General features: G+C 40.6%; 1 protein-coding gene across 1 annotated transcript in view; it reads left to right on the top strand.

The window, feature by feature from the left end:
* Positions 1–19,762, top strand: part of LOC115775612 (zonadhesin-like) — a 61,477-nt gene that overhangs the window by 11,090 nt on the left and 30,625 nt on the right. The window contains 31 exon segments of the mRNA XM_030723080.1: positions 123–247; positions 869–1,014; positions 1,453–1,596; positions 1,726–1,833; positions 4,565–4,734; positions 5,739–5,941; positions 6,565–6,709; positions 7,956–8,149; positions 8,239–8,380; positions 8,673–8,917; positions 9,249–9,397; positions 9,996–10,124; positions 10,252–10,390; positions 10,662–10,802; positions 11,024–11,239; positions 11,441–11,579; positions 11,710–11,751; positions 11,754–11,825; positions 12,210–12,334; positions 12,951–13,029; positions 13,032–13,058; positions 13,061–13,094; positions 13,530–13,673; positions 13,803–13,878; positions 13,880–13,911; positions 16,618–16,663; positions 16,666–16,753; positions 16,756–16,800; positions 17,783–17,985; positions 18,556–18,586; positions 18,589–18,702. Coding sequence (XP_030578940.1) covers positions 123–247; positions 869–1,014; positions 1,453–1,596; positions 1,726–1,833; positions 4,565–4,734; positions 5,739–5,941; positions 6,565–6,709; positions 7,956–8,149; positions 8,239–8,380; positions 8,673–8,917; positions 9,249–9,397; positions 9,996–10,124; positions 10,252–10,390; positions 10,662–10,802; positions 11,024–11,239; positions 11,441–11,579; positions 11,710–11,751; positions 11,754–11,825; positions 12,210–12,334; positions 12,951–13,029; positions 13,032–13,058; positions 13,061–13,094; positions 13,530–13,673; positions 13,803–13,878; positions 13,880–13,911; positions 16,618–16,663; positions 16,666–16,753; positions 16,756–16,800; positions 17,783–17,985; positions 18,556–18,586; positions 18,589–18,702 — 3,693 coding nt within the window.

Raw genomic sequence — 19,762 nt, 5'->3', positions numbered from 1 at the left:
ACACTGAATGTCAATGGTGCTTTGTATGCTAATGTAAAGAACAGAATATGCTAATATCTGCCAATACTCACCTCTAATATAAACACACAATATTTCTGATTGCTGTGGTGTTCCCTGTGCAGGTCCTTGGTTCTCTGTGGAGGGAAAGAATGAGGAGAGAGGAGTTGCAGGAGTGTCATACCTGAGAAAACTATATGTGACAGTGAATGGAATCACTGTGATCCTGATGAAGGCCAGGAGAACACTGGTCAGTATATAAAATCAATTACTTCCATTATCTGTTATAGTTTCTGTGTTTCGGCAAAACGTGTGCCTATACACGTGCCACACACGCCAGCTGTATCATCACCATGTATGTCTTAATCCGGTGTGAAATCCTACTGAAATGACAGAGCTGTGCAAAAGTCTTGATCTGTCCCTCATGTCTTCCAAGCCAGACTTTCTTGTAATTTTGAAAGTGGTCTTAAGCAATAGTTCTGCAGGCTTCCTGAGGGTCTTTCAATGTTTTTGAGGACACAAGCTGCTTTTTCACTCATTTTCAGTCCAGTTATTGAGCCTCACCATTTTCAGAGGAGTGTTTTTGTCTCTTTCTTTGTTAAGCTTCTTAACACTGATCTATGAAGCTTTGTTAAAAACATAAGAAGCCCTAACTCAAGGGATGAACTAGTGTTGTGTCTATGTATAACGGGCGAGTCCTTGAATTGAATTGAACAACTTAACAAAGAACTAATCTGAAACAGTGACAGACTCAGACAGAAATAGATCCACACTCTTCCTCCAGTTTTACTCACTAAGCTGTCCACAAATCAGAGGTTTACACCATCTGTTTAATGTCTTTCTATCATCTTTTTCTTCATCACTAAATCAGGTGAATGGACAACGGGTGGCTCTCCCCCACTCCCCCTCTCCTCTCATGTCTGTTAGTCTTGCTGGTCAGTTCATCACCCTTCAAACATCTTTTGGCGTGAAGGTGCGTTGGGATGGAAACCATTATGCCCAGATCTCAGTTCCCAGGTTGGTATAGAGGTTTGTTTGAACTGCATTGACATTTTAGGAAGCTCCTTGTTTACTTATATATCGGCAATGCTCTTTTTATTTGAAAAGTGGCATCACATGTGCATAAAATACAGCTGAGCCCTGTTTCCATCATTTTTTTTTGACTCCAAACGCAACTATGACATAATGATCTGAAAAGAATCTGACAGATAATTCGATCTGAACTGCTGAATGTCACGAGCTATTTTATGTCTGTTGTGAAAAGTTCTTGAAACAATAGCAACTGTCCATTTGTGCAAGTTGCAATTCAAAGATGGTGGAGTTATGCTACTTTTACCAAACAGTGATGATGCCCTGGCCTACTGCATCAGAGATTCTTGCATTCTCTTCAGTCTTTTCTAGAGTGACATTAAAGGGCTAAACAACACCTTGTAAATATTGTCTTTGTCCCTCCAGCTCCTACTTTGACCAGATGTGTGGCCTTTGCGGTGACTATGATGGGAACCCAGACAATGACTTCACTAAACCCGATGGCACCGTGGTAGGAAATGCCAATGATTTTGGGAACAGCTGGCAGACAGAAGAAGATGAAGATGACTTGTGAGCTCAAACACATGTATCTCTTTGTGTCTCTCGTTTCCTATGGTTCCGTCTTTTGTTAACCTACTGTCGGAGTCTCTCTGACGTATTGAAGGGAATGCCACTGTGTTTTGTGTTTGTATTGATCAGCTGCACCCCAGGAACAAAGCCTGACCCGGACTGCGACCCCGACTTGGAGGCTGAAGTAGTAAAACCAGACAAATGTGGTAAAATTACAGACCCTGCTGGACCCTTCCGGTAAGAATCTAGAACTCATGTGCTTTGGGTTATTGATCTGCTTAAACTGTTGAGATTCCTGGGTTTTTACAACTTTTTAGGGCCTGAGCGCAACCTGTGCGAAGGCCCTATTGTAATTGCTTTGGACATTCAAACAAATGAATTGCTTTTTTTTTGAGGGCCTAAACACGCTCAAAAACTCTTGAAATTTTGCACACGTCAGGTCTGGTGAAAATTTAAGTATTTTAATGGTTTCAGGCATGGCCCTTTCAAAATGGCTCTACAGCGCCACCTTTAGTTCAATTCCCTCTGCTGTGTTTCACGTACATGTATGAAATTTGGTACACATATGTAACATGTCCAGACGAACAAAAAAGACCACACGGTCCAATGGCCTAAACCCAACAGGAAGTCCGCCATTTTGAATTAAATGGTTGATTTTAGCCATTTTCTGCCCTTATACTTTCTCTAATAACTCAGAGGTTTTGGATGTTATCAACTTCATATTTGTTTTGTCTTGTCTACACAGCAGGGGGAATCTAAATTTCAAAAATGGTGAGTTTTCACCAGAGGGCGTGGCCGTGACACCACAGTTAAGTTTGATCATTCGCCAGGAAAATTTGATTGCCTCTCGTTCAAACCTGCATTATCCAATCTGGATCAAACTTCCGCAGTAGGATGACGGTCCGCCCCTGAACCCATACATATGATAATATTTACTGACAGTCGCAGTGCCACCTAGTGGGTACAGGAAATGTCATGTTTGACACTTTGAGGTACAGCTCCAAGGTAGTTGAGCAGAACCATCTCAAATTTCCCCTGAAAATCCTTAAGGAGTTGGCCTTACGTTGTTTTCTTACATTGCTTTTTTTTTTGAAGACAAAAATGGCAGTAACCCAAAGCCACATTGCCCAATCTGCGTCAAACTTTAGTGGTTTGATAAGCCTCCTGCCCTGAACACGATATGCATAAAGTCCCTAAACCTTAGAGCGCCACCTATCATGAAATACCATGTTTTTTGCGCCCCGGAGCTACATTTTATCTACATATCTGAAATTGTGCAGGCTCATGTAACATCCTAAGACGTACAAAAATGTCTCTTGGACCCATACCTGAAACCCTACAGGAAGTCAGTCCTCCTAGGGCATTTCACCCAGTGAGACCAAAATGGCTCCAGATCATCTAGACAAGTAGCCCATCAAAGGTTATTCATGGTTTTGTAGAATATTCAACGGCCTTGTCACACCAGGCCGATGAAGTTGGCCTTCCATTTTCTCCCTTGCCACAAAATTTTTTGGGCACTCATTCGCACATGCTTGGCCCGATCAGCCTAAAAATGTAATCACTCATGTACACACTCAGGCTGAACCCATAACTACGGATTCAAGGCTATAGATGCAAGAGCACCCCCTACAGAAACAAATGAAAATTTGTATAGCATCCACAAAATTAGTTTCTGTGAAATGCATGAAAATTTGTTTCAAGATGCTTGACATCATCCTGATCAAAAAAAGTCAATGAGACCCATGCTCTATTTTGCACGATACAGCCGTGACCACACCCCAAATACTACATTGGGTTTATATGGAAAGCAAAAGATTTAGTTTCACAGAAATGTATGAAATTGGTTACAGACATTCTGCACACCATCACAATCAAAAAACCTCCGAGTGCGCCACTGGTCACGGGTCCACGTGCGTCGGGTGCGAGGGCCCGATCATCACCGCTTGCGGTTTTAATTAATTAATTTTTTTTGCCAACCTTGAAAAACCCCTTGAGATAGATGGTAAAATGCCCGGAAAAAACACCAAGCTGACCTGTAAAATAATTTTGAGCAGGGGAGCAAATGAAGTCACACCAGCAGACTGACAGTTTAGAGATGTGGGCTTTTGAGGGTACCCTGAGTTATTTCAACAGAGTGAAGTTAGTCTGTGCTAGATTTGAATGACTTAAGTTCATCAAACTTAAGTCTTTCAAATCCCACCCCTCCCCTGTTACCACAGGTGTGCCTCAGGGTTTTGTCCTGGGGCCCCTCCTCTTTATTACTTATCTTCTTCCCCTTGGCAATATCTTTGGTTAATTTAGTATTCATTTTCCCTGCTTCCTAACTCGTCACTCCCTCCCTCCTCCCTCACCACCTGGTTGTCTGAAATGAAATCTTGGTTGTTGTTGTTTTGTTTTTTTTTTTATTATTATTATTCTGTAAAGTGTCCTTGGGTGTTTGAAATGCGCTTACAAATAAAATGTATTATTATTTTTATTGTGCTTCCTGAATATAGAAAATGCTTTTTTCAACAAAAATGACAAATAGATGATAGAAAAGTTATTTTCTAGGTAGATTTTTATTACACAGACCCAGAGGTCAGAGGTCGGGTCAATTTTAAATTCATTCTGCAGCATAATGATGAATCCAAAGCAAACCAAGTCTTACCACTTGACAGCTATCTTGGCCTCTAGACACTTATTCCAATGTTCTCATTTTAATGAATTGGGAAGAGAGCCTCAGCATTCATCTGTGGTTAAAAGAACATAAAATCTTTGAAATCACCAGTTGAAAGTCATCGAAAATGACTATGTTCCAAAATAGGGTCTAAATATATATATATATATATATATATATATATATATATATATATATATATATATATATATATATATATATATATATATATATGCTTGATGGATAAATTCATGGACTGTGCATAGGGGCCTTATCCTCCCTAAACTGACTGAGGGTTTTTCTCTGTTTCAGGGAGTGTATCAATGTAGTTAATCCCACGCCATTCTTCCAAAGCTGTGTGTATGACATGTGTCAGTTCAATGGCCAGCAGCACGTGCTGTGTGACCAGCTCCAGGCCTACACTGACGCATGCCAGAGTGCTGGAGCCAACGTCTACCATTGGAGGACTCCTGACTTCTGCCGTAAGTTCTCACTAGTTTAATAAGATGAACCTTCTTTTTTGGAAGAGGATTATTTGTTGTCTTTGTTTCGGCATCAGGTATGCTTTGTGAACACCATAAACTGTATCTAAAAGATAGACATAGTCACTGTGACCTCACCTAGGCTTGCCAAAGCTTCATTCTTTGGAAATTGTCTTCATGTAACTAAAACATTTTACACCCTGCTCCACAAAATTGTAATTTACATTTATAATCCTAAGTAAGTACCTAAGTAAGTAGGAGGAGAAGTTAGAATACCCAATAATGCAGTGCACACTCCTGATCCTGCTGCGTTAATGTGTGAACAACGCAGGAAATATTGTCTGTCCTTTTCCATTGAGTGCTTTTATGGTAAAATATTTTTTTTCCCTCTAAAACTGCCGAAAGCTTCCCCCCTTTTCTTAAAGTATATACAACCATACATTTTTAGGCAGAGAAAATTCCACCCCAAAAGTGACATGTAAAGTTTGGGAACTTGCACCATATGTGGTGGGCTGTATCATGATGTATAAAATAAGTTTCCTTGCACTTCCTTTGACAACAAATGTGTATGTTTTTGGCTAATTCTAATTCTCAGATGTCTGTGGCATCTTTAAGACTAGATATTTATAGTTTTAAAAACAATTGGTAAATGAAATGTTTTGGTTCTGTGGGATGATGACAGATGATAAATTAGAATTTGAAAATCTAAAGTGCTTTTAGAGAATAAGATGGAATAGACAATGGCTAAATTAGAAATGGGTGACTTCACCTTAAACCGGTATTACTGGAACAGAAGAAAGCCCAACATTCATGTCATCCTACCTACATCCTAATGTTTATCCTTTCATTTATGTCTTAATTCTAGTATCTGTTCCTCTCTATCCTGCCCTTTGTTTGATTCATCCTAGTGCCCCTCCATAATCAATGAATCGCTCCTCTTCTACTTTGCCCTTTGTCTACTGTTGTTCCCTCTCACTATTTTATATCCCCGTTTGTCCAAACAGCCCTGGCCTGTCCTCCCAACAGCTCCTACTCCCTGTGCGTGAGTTCATGTCCTGAGACATGTCTTGGTGTGGTCGGACCACATGGCTGTGAGGACGTCTGTGTGGAGGGTTGCGAGTGTAACCCTGGCTTCATTCTCAGCGACGCCAAATGTGTGGCACTGAGAGACTGTGGCTGTGTGGACACTAGTGGAACCTATCATCCTGTAAGTGCAACCAGCCTTCAAGCAATTTAAAACCACATTCCATTTATTCTTAAAATGTGCTAACCTCACTTTATCATGAGGTTTACATCTGATATAAAATAAAGTTGGTCTGAATTTCATCAAAAGTTTAGTTGATATTACAAAATATGGCCAGAGTCAACTGGACAGTTGTTCAGTTTCATTTATATAGTGCCACTTCACAAGCACAGTCATTGAAGAGCATAGAGACACACACACACACACACACACACACACACACACACACACACACACACACACACACACACACGCACGCACGCACGCACACACACACACACACACACACACGCACGCACACACACACACACACACACACACACACACACACACACACACACACACACACCCCAGTACAAAGGAGATCCACACTCACCTAAATTAAAGGTGGACACACTGCAGTTGGCACAAACCTGTCAATGTTACAACAAGGGTTTTCAGTGGCAACTTATTCATTGAGAGAAATTATGTATATTGTAATGCATTGCATCTGACTTTAAAAGACCTTGGAGTTATAGTGTGGGTTAGTCTGAGTATTACATGACAGTATTTCTGATTATTTTTTGCATTGTCTGTATGTTTGTCAGTTGGGTGATGACTGGTACTTGGAGGGTTGTGAGCAAAAGTGTATGTGTCACAGTGGAGGTCTGATACAGTGTCATAACACCAGCTGTAACCCAGCCACTGAGAGCTGCCAACTACACGATGGAGAATATGAATGCCGCCCTCTGGGTATGTTAATCACACAACCTCACACACACCTGAAGGTTATATTCTATTAAACACATATGAGGTTTGTGTGAATTATCCTTCTTATACAGTGAATCCAAAGTCTGTCCATCCATGTGCCCATCAGCGAGTGAGTGAGTGTGACACAAAAAGGTCTGCATGAATGGGTGAATGTGGGTTATAGTGTGAAGTGCTTTATATGACTAGAGTACACAAGAAATGTAGTAATAACTGCAGTTATTTCTTTATAACATGAATGCAGTCTTGAAGAACAGATCATTTAGCTGCATTCTGCAGTTTAAAAGACATGTACAGCTGAATATCATCTGCGTAGCAATGGTATGTGATGCCTTCAAAGTTGTTAAGGATGTGTCCAAGTGGAAGCATGTATAGAGCAAACAGGATTGGTCCCAGGGCTGAGCCTTGGGGCACACCACAAGATAGGGTAGCAGTGGAGGACATAAAATTAGTGGAAGCAACTAAGAAGCTCCTCTGAGTCAGATAAGAAGACAACCATTCAAGAGCTGACCCAGAGATACCAACACAAGTTCTAAGTCTCTCATTCAGGATACCATGATCAATAGTATCAAAGGCAGCTGAGAGATCCAAAAGTACAAGAAGTGAATATTCACTTGCATCTCTACGCGTTAAAATATCATTTGAAGCTTTAAGAGGAGCAGTTTCAGTTGAGTGCATCTGGCAAAACCCAGACTGAAATTGATCTAAAATATTATGAGCAGTTAAAATTTCTATTAGCCGGTTGGCCACCACTTTTTAAAAATTTTGGAGATGAAAGGCAGTTTTGAAATTGGCCTAAAATTCTGAAGGAGGGAAGGGTGAGTCAATATTTGAAGAGTGACATGTTTGTAAGATGGACAACACTCAGATCAGCAAAAAAGTCTTCCTGGGGCAGAGTTTGTTGTACCCGGCACCACTTGTTTGTTCAGGAAATGGTATCTGCTCAGGATCTGGTAATCTTCATTCTTTCTGCACGTTCAGAAACATGGGTCGGTTGTGTAAGTGTCAACATGAGAAACTATGTGCTGTTTCATTTATAGTTCAGCCAACAACTCCTCTGCCACCAGTAACAACCCCTGGACCAACTACACCTAAACCAAGTACATCCAAGCCACCAAGTAAGACATGTTTTATCAGATGTTTTTTCAGTGACATTTCACTCAAGAACTTGTGAACTTTTTCTTTTCCATTCCTGCTCATATTTATGTTGCATCATATTCTTTCTCCACAGACCCCTGCCCTCCTAACGCAGAGTATATTGAGTGTGGTCCAGCTTGTATTCCCACCTGTATGGAACCCTCCACCAACTGTTCTGGCTCCTGTATCAGTGGCTGTTTCTGCAAACCAGGCTTTGTCTTCAAAGGAAGTCGTTGTGTGCCACTGGAAAAATGTGGCTGTTTAGATGACCAAAATAACTATTATGAGGTCAGATATCCTAGTTAGTACTGTATACTGTGTACATTTTCTGACTTATAGTATACATTCTCAGTATTGACTGTGTTCATTTTATCCAGCCTGGTGAGGTTGTGTTTGGAGACGGCTGCACAAAGCTGTGTCACTGTGCAGGGAACTACACTTTGGAATGTGTTGATAATTCCTGCGATCCCACTGAAGAGTGTCGAGAGATTAATGGTGTTGCAGGCTGTTATCCTAAAGGTAATAATAATGTCTGATAACTTATCAAAGAATTTGTATTGGAACTTGTACCTTTAATATGTGTAATTTGAGCAATGGATGGTCTAGTCACACCTGAAGACAACAGTTTTTGGAGCTGTGCTGAAACATGATTTAACAAATACTGTGTAATAAATTAAATCTAAATACATTACGTTATGAAGTTGTAAGTTGATAGTTTCCAGCGGTGAGATTAATACACCCTGTAAATTACTTAATTGAATGTCTGAAATATTTGGAAAAAAAAAATTGCTCACTTACAGTTTCCCCTCAGGTACATCCACTTGCATAGCATCTGGTGATCCACACTACACCACTTGTGACAAACGCAATTACAACTTCATGGGCAACTGCAGCTATCTGATGTCTAGTCCATGCAATGACACAAGTGTGCCATACTTTGAGGTCCATGCTGACAATGAAAATCGGTATAACACGCCAACCGTCTCATATGTGAAGGCTGTCCATGTATATGCACACATGATGAAGATCTCCATTCTCAAAGGTGGCACTGTGCAGGTAAGAAATGGGAGGAGGAACCCTCGTATTCTGCATGTATTCCTGTTTTGCAGTTCAAAAACAGTCACACTCTTAGAAATTTCTCTCCCCAACCAGTTACAGCAGGTCATTTCAGCACTGATTTAATTTGAAAATTATATGAATATAACATATAAAATGATAAAATAAAAAAAAGTTCTTATTGTGTATGGATAAATGGGAGAAATAAACAGGCTTTCCAATGGTATAAGGTCTATTGCTGTTTTTGCATTGTTAGAACAAAGTATGAAAGACAAATTTCATTACTTTTTTGGTGCTAAATTTATTAATCATCCCTTCTTTTCACATACAGGTTAATGGGACCAATGTCAACCTGCCACTCTCCCCGGCCCCTGGTGTTTCTGTGTTCAAGTCAGGAAAACACTACACTGTCTCCATGAACTTCGGTGTGACTGTTCGCTATGATGGAAACCACTTCATGGACATCAAAGTGATCAAAGAGTGAGTGAAGACCAAAGTCATGTTTTCATTATGAAGAAAAATTCTCTGAATAACTACTTGTCCAGAAATCCACATCCATACTAACGGGACTAAAAACATATTTGGACTTTTGATGTAAACTGAACATGACTCTTTCATGTGTAGGCAGTAATAAGGTGCTAAAAGGCAGAACTGAATGGCACAGCAGCTGCTAGCATAGAGAATATCAGCAGATATTGAAAGTGTTTTTGTTTTTATCCACATGGGAATGTGACAAGTCGTGGAAACATAAGTAATGACAAATTTACCAATCTATCATCTGATGTGGATGTGTGATCTTTTCAAAAGCCTCCATTCCTGCCTGTCCACACTCAATCCAATCCAAGACTTTTCAGTCTAAAACGGAGTCAACAGAATTTCCAGTCTCAGAAGTGCAATAATGTTGGAACTGTGCAGATGCTCGGCACAAGTTATTAGATTCTCATTTTAGTGTGAGGTTCAGCCTAATGTTGAAAATGAAGCAGCATTTGGCTGGAATTAAAACAAGTTGCAAGGCTGAATGAATTGTTACTCTTGCTTCCACAAAACTGTGACGTGCTCATTTTCCTGTAATCTGCAGCTATCAGAACAAGCTGTGTGGACTGTGTGGCGACTATGATGGAAATACTAAAGATGACTTCCGCAAACCAGATGGAAGCTTGGCTGCCAATGCCAATGACTTTGGACACAGTTGGAACACGGATCCCGAGTAAGAATTACATAAGATACAAGCGTGTACCAACACTTCAAATCCTTTTTTTCCTTTTAGAAATGTTCTCATTATATGCACCACTGACAAAAGACAACATTTTTATGCTGAACATTTGTCTTGACAGATGTAATAAGAAACCCAACACTACCATCCCCGGGTGTGATGAAGAAGACCGGGAACTGTATGAAAGCTCTGGTTATTGTGGCATTCTGTTGGACAAAAATGGCCCTTTTTCTGTGTGCCACCCAAAAGTCAACCCCAATGTATGTACATGTAGATTAGTACATAGAGTATAGTACAGTATAGTGAATTTATGTATGTAAATGTGTGAACACAATGCACCAACTTAATGATAAAGGTGTATTAAATGAAAGACTAGCTTCTGTTGACACATCATAAGTTATTGTATGTATTGAGCTTGATTGTAGAAATATGGGTAACAGATATGAATGTGAAGCACATCTTTTGAATTTCTGCTTTTAGTTGGTGCATCGTAATATTAAGCATCATAACAAACTAATGTTTTGTTCTCAGAATTACTTCAAGGACTGTGTCTTTGACTTGTGTGAGCTGGATGGAGCCAAGCCCATTTTGTGTGAAGCCATTGAAGCCTATGTCAATGAATGCCAAGACCGTGGGGTCAGCATTGGACAATGGAGGAATGAAACTTCTGCCGTGAGTGCTGGAAGGACAAATGATCTAATTTAGTCCTGTATTCATAAAACATATTTAGCTGAAAACAATCTTGGCTGAGCAGTTGGGACAAAATCACACAAAAAGCTTTATGTCAGTTCAAAAATGATCTTTAAGTATTCTTGTGAAAAGCTGTCATTCCGAATCACTAGACTCTCTTAATATTTCCAGCACATACTTTTATTCCCTGTCACTAACTTCAGCCTTTTGTGGTCTCCTTAGCACTAAGCTGCCCCCCCAACAGCCACTACGAACCCTGTGCAGATCCTTGTCAGGAGACATGTTTTGGAAGACCCCCCTCCTGCGCTGGTCCGTGCTCTGAGGCCTGTGTGTGTGATCCCAGCTACGTCCTGAGTGCTGGCAAGTGCATCAAGGAGGACTCGTGTGGCTGCAAGCACTCGAACGGTCAATATTATGAGGTACAGTCTGATAGACCAGCAGTGCATGATTTATGTGTGTCAGGTCACTTTTACTTATGTGGGCAAATGCCACAAAATTCCAAAAGAAAACTGTCATGTGTTTATGAGCTCTCCAAAACAACACTTTCATGCATAAAATAATTACAAACAATCAAGTGTGTGCACTATGCTGAACTGTCACTTTTGTTGTGCATCTCTCAGCCTGGAGAGGAGTTTTTGAGGAAGACTGCAAGCAAAAGTGTCGGTGTGATGCTGCCCGGCATTACCTGTGAACCCTCGGAATGTCCCCCGATGCACGAATGTAAACTCCAGGATGGAGAGCTGGGCTGCTATCCCACTGGTATGTTTGTATTTTTTAGATCCAAAATGAGGTAAAGCTAGTAAAGCTAGATAATTGTTTTACAGTGAGTTCAGCTGTGCTTTAGTCTTGTGATCCTGATGAATCCAGGCTCTTTGTTCCCTTTTCTCAGGCTCCCAGGACTGTGTAGTCTCTGGGGATCCTCACTACAACACATTGACAAGAAGTACTACAGTTTCATGGGAACTTGTACTTACACGCTGGCCAGAACCTGTAGGAATAGTACAGGTATGCACACATTTTTCATTGGTTTCTCTTTGTATTTTTTTCTATTTTTGAAAGACTTGCCACACCAAACCCACAGATCAGTTGACATTTAAATGAGTTAAATGAGTATCATCCATTCATTACCATGATCAGTTCACTACAATTACAGGACAGGTTCAAACAACCATAGAACATTAGTCTGCTCCAGTCAACATTTGTACACTGAATCATCAGGAAGCATGACACATATTGTTTCATTCACACATTTGCTGAAAGAAGAAAAACACTGAATGTCAATGGTGCTTTGTATGCTAATGTAAAGAACAGAATATGCTAATATCTGCCAATACTCACCTCTAATATAAACACACAATATTTCTGATTGCTGTGGTGTTCCCTGTGCAGGTCCTTGGTTCTCTGTGGAGGGAAAGAATGAGGAGAGAGGAGTTGCAGGAGTGTCATACCTGAGAAAACTATATGTGACAGTGAATGGAATCACTGTGATCCTGATGAAGGCCAGGAGAACACTGGTCAGTATATAAAATCAATTACTTCCATTATCTGTTATAGTTTCTGTGTTTCGGCAAAACGTGTGCCTATACACGTGCCACACACGCCAGCTGTATCATCACCATGTATGTCTTAATCCGGTGTGAAATCCTACTGAAATGACAGAGCTGTGCAAAGTCTTGATCTGTCCCTCATGTCTTCCAAGCCAGACTTTCTTGTAATTTGAAAGTGGTCTTAAGCAATAGTTCTGCAGGCTTCCTGAGGGTCTTTCAACGTTTTGAGGACACAAGCTGCTTTTTCACTCATTTTCAGTCCAGTTATTGAGCCTCACCATTTTCAGAGGAGTGTTTTTGTCTCTTTCTTTGTTAAGCTTCTTAACACTGATCTATGAAGCTTTGTTAAAAACATAAGAAGCCCTAACTCAAGGATGAACTAGTGTTGTGTCTATGTATAACGGGCGAGTCCTTGAATTGAATTGAACAACTTAACAAAGAACTAATCTGAAACAGTGACAGACTCAGACAGAAATAGATCCACACTCTTCCTCCAGTTTTACTCACTAAGCTGCCACAAATCAGAGGTTTACACCATCTGTTTAATGTCTTTCTATCATCTTTTTCTTCATCACTAAATCAGGTGAATGGACAACGGGTGGCTCTCCCCCACTCCCCCTCTCCTCTCATGTCTGTTAGTCTTGCTGGTCAGTTCATCACCCTTCAACATCTTTTGGCGTGAAGGTGCGTTGGATGGAAACCATTATGCCCAGATCTCAGTTCCCAGGTTGGTATAGAGGTTTGTTTGAACTGCAATTGACATTTTAGGAAGCTCCTTGTTTACTTATATATCGGCAATGCTCTTTTTATTTGAAAAGTGGCATCACATGTGCATAAAATACAGCTGAGCCCTGTTTCCATCATTTTTTTTTGACTCCAAACGCAACTATGACATAATGATCTGAAAAGAATCTGACAGATAATTCGATCTGAACTGCTGAATGTCACGAGCTATTTTATGTCTGTTGTGAAAAGTCTTGAACAATAGCAACTGTCCATTTGTGCAAGTTGCAATTCAAAGATGGTGGAGTTATGCTACTTTACCAAACAGTGATGATGCCCTGGCCTACTGCATCAGAGATTCTTGCATTCTCTTCAGTCTTTTCTAGAGTGACATTAAAGGGCTAAACAACACCTTGTAAATATTGTCTTTGTCCTCCAGCTCCTACTTTGACCAGATGTGTGGCCTTTGCGGTGACTATGATGGGAACCCAGACAATGACTTTACTAAACCCGATGGCACCGTGGTAGGAAATGCCAATGATTTTGGGAACAGCTGGCAGACAGAAGAAGATGAAGATGACTTGTGAGCTCAAACACATGTATCTCTTTGTGTCTCTCATTTCCTATGGTTCCGTCTTTTGTTAACCTACTGTCGGAGTCTCTCTGACGTATTGAAGGGAATGCCACGGTGTTTTGTGTTTGTATTGATCAGCTGCACCCCAGGAACAAAGCCTGACCCGGACTGCGACCCCGACTTGGAGGCTGAAGTAGTAAAACCAGACAAATGTTGGTAAAATTACAGACCCTGCTGGACCCTTCCGGTAAGAATCTAGAACTCATGTGCTTTGGGTTATTGATCTGCTTAAACTGTTGAGATTCCTGGGTTTTTACAACTTTTTAGGGCCTGAGCGCAACCTGTGCGAAGGCCCTATTGTAATTGCTTTGGACATTCAAACAAATGAATTGCTTTTTTTGAGGGCCTAAACACACTCAAAAACTCTTGAAATTTTGCACACGTCAGGTCTGGTGAAAATTTAAGTATTTTAATGGTTATCAGGCATGGCCCTTTCAAAATGGCTCTACAGCGCCACCTTTAGTTCAATTCCCTCTGCTGTAGTTTCACGTACATGTATGAAATTTGGTACACATATGTAACATGTCCAGACGAACAAAAAGACCACACGGTCCAATGGCCTAAACCCAACAGGAAGTCCGCCATTTTGAATTAAATGGTTGATTTTAGCCATTTTCTGCCCTATACTTTCTCTAATACTCAGAGGTTTTGGATGTTATCAACTTCATATTTGTTTTGTCTTGTCTACACAGCAGGGGGAATCTAAATTTCAAAAATGGTGAGTTTTCACCAGAGGGCGTGGCCGTGACACCACAGTCAAGTTTGATCATTCGCCAGGAAAATTTGATTGCCTCTCGTTCAAACCTGCATTATCCAATCTGGATCAAACTTCCGCAGTAGGATGACGGTCCGCCCCTGAACCCATACATATGATAATATTTACTGACAGTCGCAGTGCCACCTAGTGGGTACAGGAAATGTCATGTTTGACACTTTGAGGTACAGCTCCAAGGTAGTTGAGCAGAACCATCTCAAATTTCCCCTGAAAATCCTTAAGGAGTTGGCCTTACATTGTTTTCTTACATTGCTTTTTTTTTTGAAGACAAAAATGGCAGTAACCCAAAGCCACATTGCCCAATCTGCGTCAAACTTTAGTGGTTTGATAAGCCTCCTGCCCTGAACACGATATGCATAAAGTCCCTAAACGTAGAGCGCCACCTATCATGAAATACCATGTTTTTTGCGCCCCGGAGCTACATTTTATCTACATATCTGAAATTGTGCAGGCTCATGTAACATCCTAAGACGTACAAAATGTCTCTTGGACCCATACCCGAAACCCTACAGGAAGTCAGTCCTCCTAGGGCATTTCACCCAGTGAGACCAAAATGGCTCCAGATCATCTAGACAGTAGCCCATCAAAAGTTATCATGGTTTTGTAGAATAGTCAACGGCCTGTCACACCAGGCCGATGAAGTTGGCCTTCCTTTTTCTCCCTGCCACAAAATTTTTTGGGCTCTCGTTCGCACATGCTTGGCCCGATCAGCCTAAAAATGTAATCACTCATGTACACACTCAGGCTGAACCCATAACTACGGATTCAAGGCTATAGATGCAAGAGCGCCCCCTACAGAAACAAATGAAAATTTGTATAGCATCCACCAAATTAGTTTCTGTGAAATGCATGAAAATTTGTTTCAAGATGCTTGACATCATCCTGATCAAAAAAGTAAATGAGACCCATGCTCTATTTTGCACGATACAGCCGTGACCACACCCCAAATACTGCATTGGTTTATATGGAAAGCAAAAGATTTAGTTTCACAGAAATGTAGAAATTGGTTACAGACATTCTGCACACCATCACAATCAAAAACCTCCGAGTGCGCCACTGGTCACGGGTCCACATGCGTCGGGTGCGAGGGCCCGATCATCACCCGCTTGCGGTTTTAATTAATTAATTTTTTTTGCCAACCTTGAAAAACCCCTTGAGATAGATGGTAAAATGCCCGGAAAAAACACTCAAGCTGACCTGTAAAATAATTTTGAGCAGGGGAGCAAATGAAGTCACACCAGCAGACTGACAGTTTAGAGATGTGGGCTTTTGAGGGTACCCTGAGTTATTTCAACAGAGTGAAGTTAGTCTGTGCTAGATTTGAATGACTTAAGTCATCAAACTTAGTCTTTCAAATCCCACCCCTCCCTGTTACCACAGGTGTGCCTCAGGGTTTGACCTGGGGCCCCTCCTCTTTATTACTTATCTTCTTCCCTTGGCAATATCTTTGGTTAATTTAGTATTCATTTCCCTGCTTCCTAACTCATCACTCCCTCCCTCCTCCCTCACCACCTGGTTGTCTGAAATGAAATCTTGGTTGTTGTTGTTTTGTTTTTTTTATTATTATATTCTGTAAAGTGTTCCTTGGGTGTTTGAAATGCGCTTACAAATAAAATGTATTATTATTTTTATGTGCTTCCTGAATATAGAAAATGCTTTTTCACAAAAATGACAAATAGATGATAGAAAAGTTATTTTCTAGGTAGATTTTATTACACAGACCCAGAGGTCAGAGGTCGGGTCAATTTTCAAATTCATTCTGCAGCATAATGATGAATCCAAAGCAAACCAAGTCTACCACTTGACAGCTATCTTGGCCTCTAGACAACTTATTCCAATGTCTCATTTTAATGAATTGGGAAGAGAGCCTCAGCATTCATCTGTGGGTAAAAGAACATAAAATCTTTTGAAATCACCAGTTTGAAAGTCATCGAAAATGACTATGTTCCAAAATAGGGTCTAAATTATATAAATATATATATATATATATATCTATATATATATATAATATATAATATATAGATGGATATATATATAGATATGCTTGATGGATAAAGTCATGGTGCATAGGGGCTATCCTCCTAAACTGAGCTGAGGGTTTTTCTCTGTTTCAGGGAGTGTATTCAATGTAGTTAATCCCACGCCATTCTTCCAAAGCTGTGTGGTATGACATGTGTCCAGTTCAATGGCCAGCAGCACGTGCTGTGTGACCAGCTCCAGGCCTACACTGACGCCATGCAGAGTGCTGGAGCCAAAGTCACCATTGGAGGACTCCTGACTTCTTGCCGTAAGTTCTCACTAGTTTAATAAGATGAACCTTCTTTTTTGGAAGAGGATATTTGTTGTCTTTGTTTCGGCATCAGGTATGCTTTGTGAACACCATAAACTGTATCTAAAAGATAGACATAGTCACTGTGACCTCACCTAGGCTTGCCAAAGCTTCATTCTTGGAAATTGGTCTTCATGTAACTAAAACATTTTACACCCTGCTCCACAAAATTGTAATTTACATTTATAATCCTAAGTAAGTACCTAAGTAAGTAGGAGGAGAAGTTAGAATACCCAATAATGCAGTGCACACTCCTGATCCTGCTGCGTTAATGTGTGAACAACGCAGGAAATATTGTCTGTCCTTTTCCATTGAGTGCTTTTATGGTAAATATTTTTTTCCCTCTAAAACTGCCGAAAGCTTCCCCCCTTTTCTTAAAGTATATACAACCATACATTTTTAGGCAGAGAAATTCCACCCCAAAAGTGACATGTAAAGTTTGGGAACTTGCACCATATGTGGTGGGCTGTATCATGATGTATAAATAAGTTTCCTTGCACTTCCTTTGACAACAAATGTGTATGTTTTTGGCTAATTCTAATTCTCAGATGTCTGTGGCATCTTTAAGACTAGATATTTATAGTTTTAAAAACAATTGGTAATGAATGTTTTGGTTCTGTGGGATGATGACAGATGATAAATTAGAATTTGAAAATCTAAAGTGCTTTTAGAGAATAGATGGAATAGACAATGGCTAAATTAGAAATGGGTGACTTCACCTTAAACCGGTATTACTGGAACAGAAGAAAGCCCAACATTCATGTCATCCTACCTACATCCTAATGTTTATCCTTTCATTTATGTCTTAATTCTAGTATCTGTTCCTCTCTATCCTGCCCTTTGTTTGATTCATCCTAGTGCCCCTCCATAATCAATGAATCGCTCCTCTTCTACTTTGCCCTTTGTCTACTGTTGTTCCCTCTCACTATTTTATATCCCCGTTTGTCCAAACAGCCCTGGCCTGTCCTCCCAACAGCTCCTACTCCCTGTGCGTGAGTTCATGTCCTGAGACATGTCTTGGTGTGGTCGGACCACATGGCTGTGAGGACGTCTGTGTGGAGGGTTGCGAGTGTAACCCTGGCTTCATTCTCAGCGACGCCAAATGTGTGGCACTGAGAGACTGTGGCTGTGTGGACACTAGTGGAACCTATCATCCTGTAAGTGCAAACAGCCTTCAAGCAATTTAAAACCACATTCCATTTATTCTTAAAATGTGCTAACCTCACTTTATCATGAGGTTTACATCTGATATAAAATAAAGTTGGTCTGAATTTCATCGAAAGTTTAGTTGATATTACAAAATATGGCCAGAGTTCACTGGACAGTTGTTCAGTTTCATTTATATAGTGCCACTTCACAAGCACAGTCATTGAAGAGCATAGAGACACACCACACACACACCAGCGCGTGCGCGCACACGCACGCACGCACGCGCACACGCACGCACGCACACACGCACACACACACACCACACACACACCACACACACACCCCAGTACAAGGAGATCCCACTCACCTAAATTAAAGGTGGACACACTGCAGTTGGCACAAACCTGTCAATGTTACAACAAGGGTTTTTCAGTGGCAACTTATTCATTGAGAGAAATTATGTATATTGTAATGCATTGCATCTGACTTTAAAAGACCTTGGAGTTATAGTGTGGGTTAGTCTGAGTATTACATGACAGTATTTCTGATTATTTTTTGCATTGTCTGTATGTTGTCAGTTGGGTGATGACTGGTACTTGGAGGGTTGTGAGCAAAGTGTATGTGTCACAGTGGAGGTCTGATGCAGTGTCATAACACCAGCTGTAACCCAGCCACTGAGAGCTGCCAACTACACGATGGAGAATATGAATGCCGCCCTCTGGTATGTTAATCACACAACCTCACACACACCTGAAGGTTATATTCTATTAAACACATATGAGGTTTGTGTGAATTATCCTATCTTATACAGTGAATCCAAAGTCTGTCCATCCATGTGCCCATCAGCGAGTGAGTGAGTGTGACACAAAAAGGTCTGCATGAATGGGTGAATGTGGGTTATAGTGTGAAGTGCTTTATATGACTAGAGTACACAAGAAATGTAGTAATAACTGCAGTTATTTCTTTATAACATGAATGCAGTCTTGAAGAACAGATCATTTAGCTGCATTCTGCAGTTTAAAAGACATGTACAACTGAATATCATCTGCGTAGCAATGGTATGTGATGCCTTCAAAGTTGTTAAGGATGTGTCCAAGTGGAAGCATGTATAGAGCAAACAGGATTGGTCCCAGGGCTGAGCCTTGGGGCACACCACAAGATAGGGTAGCAGTGGAGGACATAAAATTAGTGAAGCAACTAAGAAGCTCCTCTGAGTCAGATAAGAAGACAACCATTCAAGAGCTGACCCAGAGATACCAACACAAGTTCTAAGTCTCTCATTCAGGATACCATGATCAATAGTATCAAAGGCAGCTGAGAGATCCAAAAGTACAAGAAGTGAATATTCACTTGCATCTCTACGCGTTAAAATATCATTTGAAGCTTTAAGAGGAGCAGTTTCAGTTGAGTGCATCTGGCAAAACCAGACTGAAATTGATCTAAAATGTTATGAGCAGTTAAAATTTCTATTAGCCGGTTGGCCACCACTTTTTAAAAATTTTGGAGATGAAAGGCAGTTTTGAAATTGGCCTAAAATTCTGAAGGAGGGAAGGGTGAGTCAATATTTGAAGAGTGACATGTTTGTAAGATGGACAACACTCAGATCAGCAAAAAAAGTCTTCCTGGGGCAGAGTTTGTTGTACCCGGCACCACTTGTTTGTTCAGGAAATGGTATCTGCTCAGGATCTGGTAATCTTCATTCTTTCTGCACGTTCAGAAACATGGGTCGGGTGTGTAAGTGTCAACATGAGAAACTATGTGCTGTTTCATTTATAGTTCAGCCAA

This window comes from Archocentrus centrarchus, unplaced genomic scaffold (assembly GCF_007364275.1).
Source record: "Archocentrus centrarchus isolate MPI-CPG fArcCen1 unplaced genomic scaffold, fArcCen1 scaffold_24_ctg1, whole genome shotgun sequence".
NCBI classification, from domain to species: Eukaryota; Metazoa; Chordata; class Actinopteri; order Cichliformes; family Cichlidae; genus Archocentrus; species Archocentrus centrarchus.
This window is presented reverse-complemented; position numbering and strand designations above follow the sequence as displayed.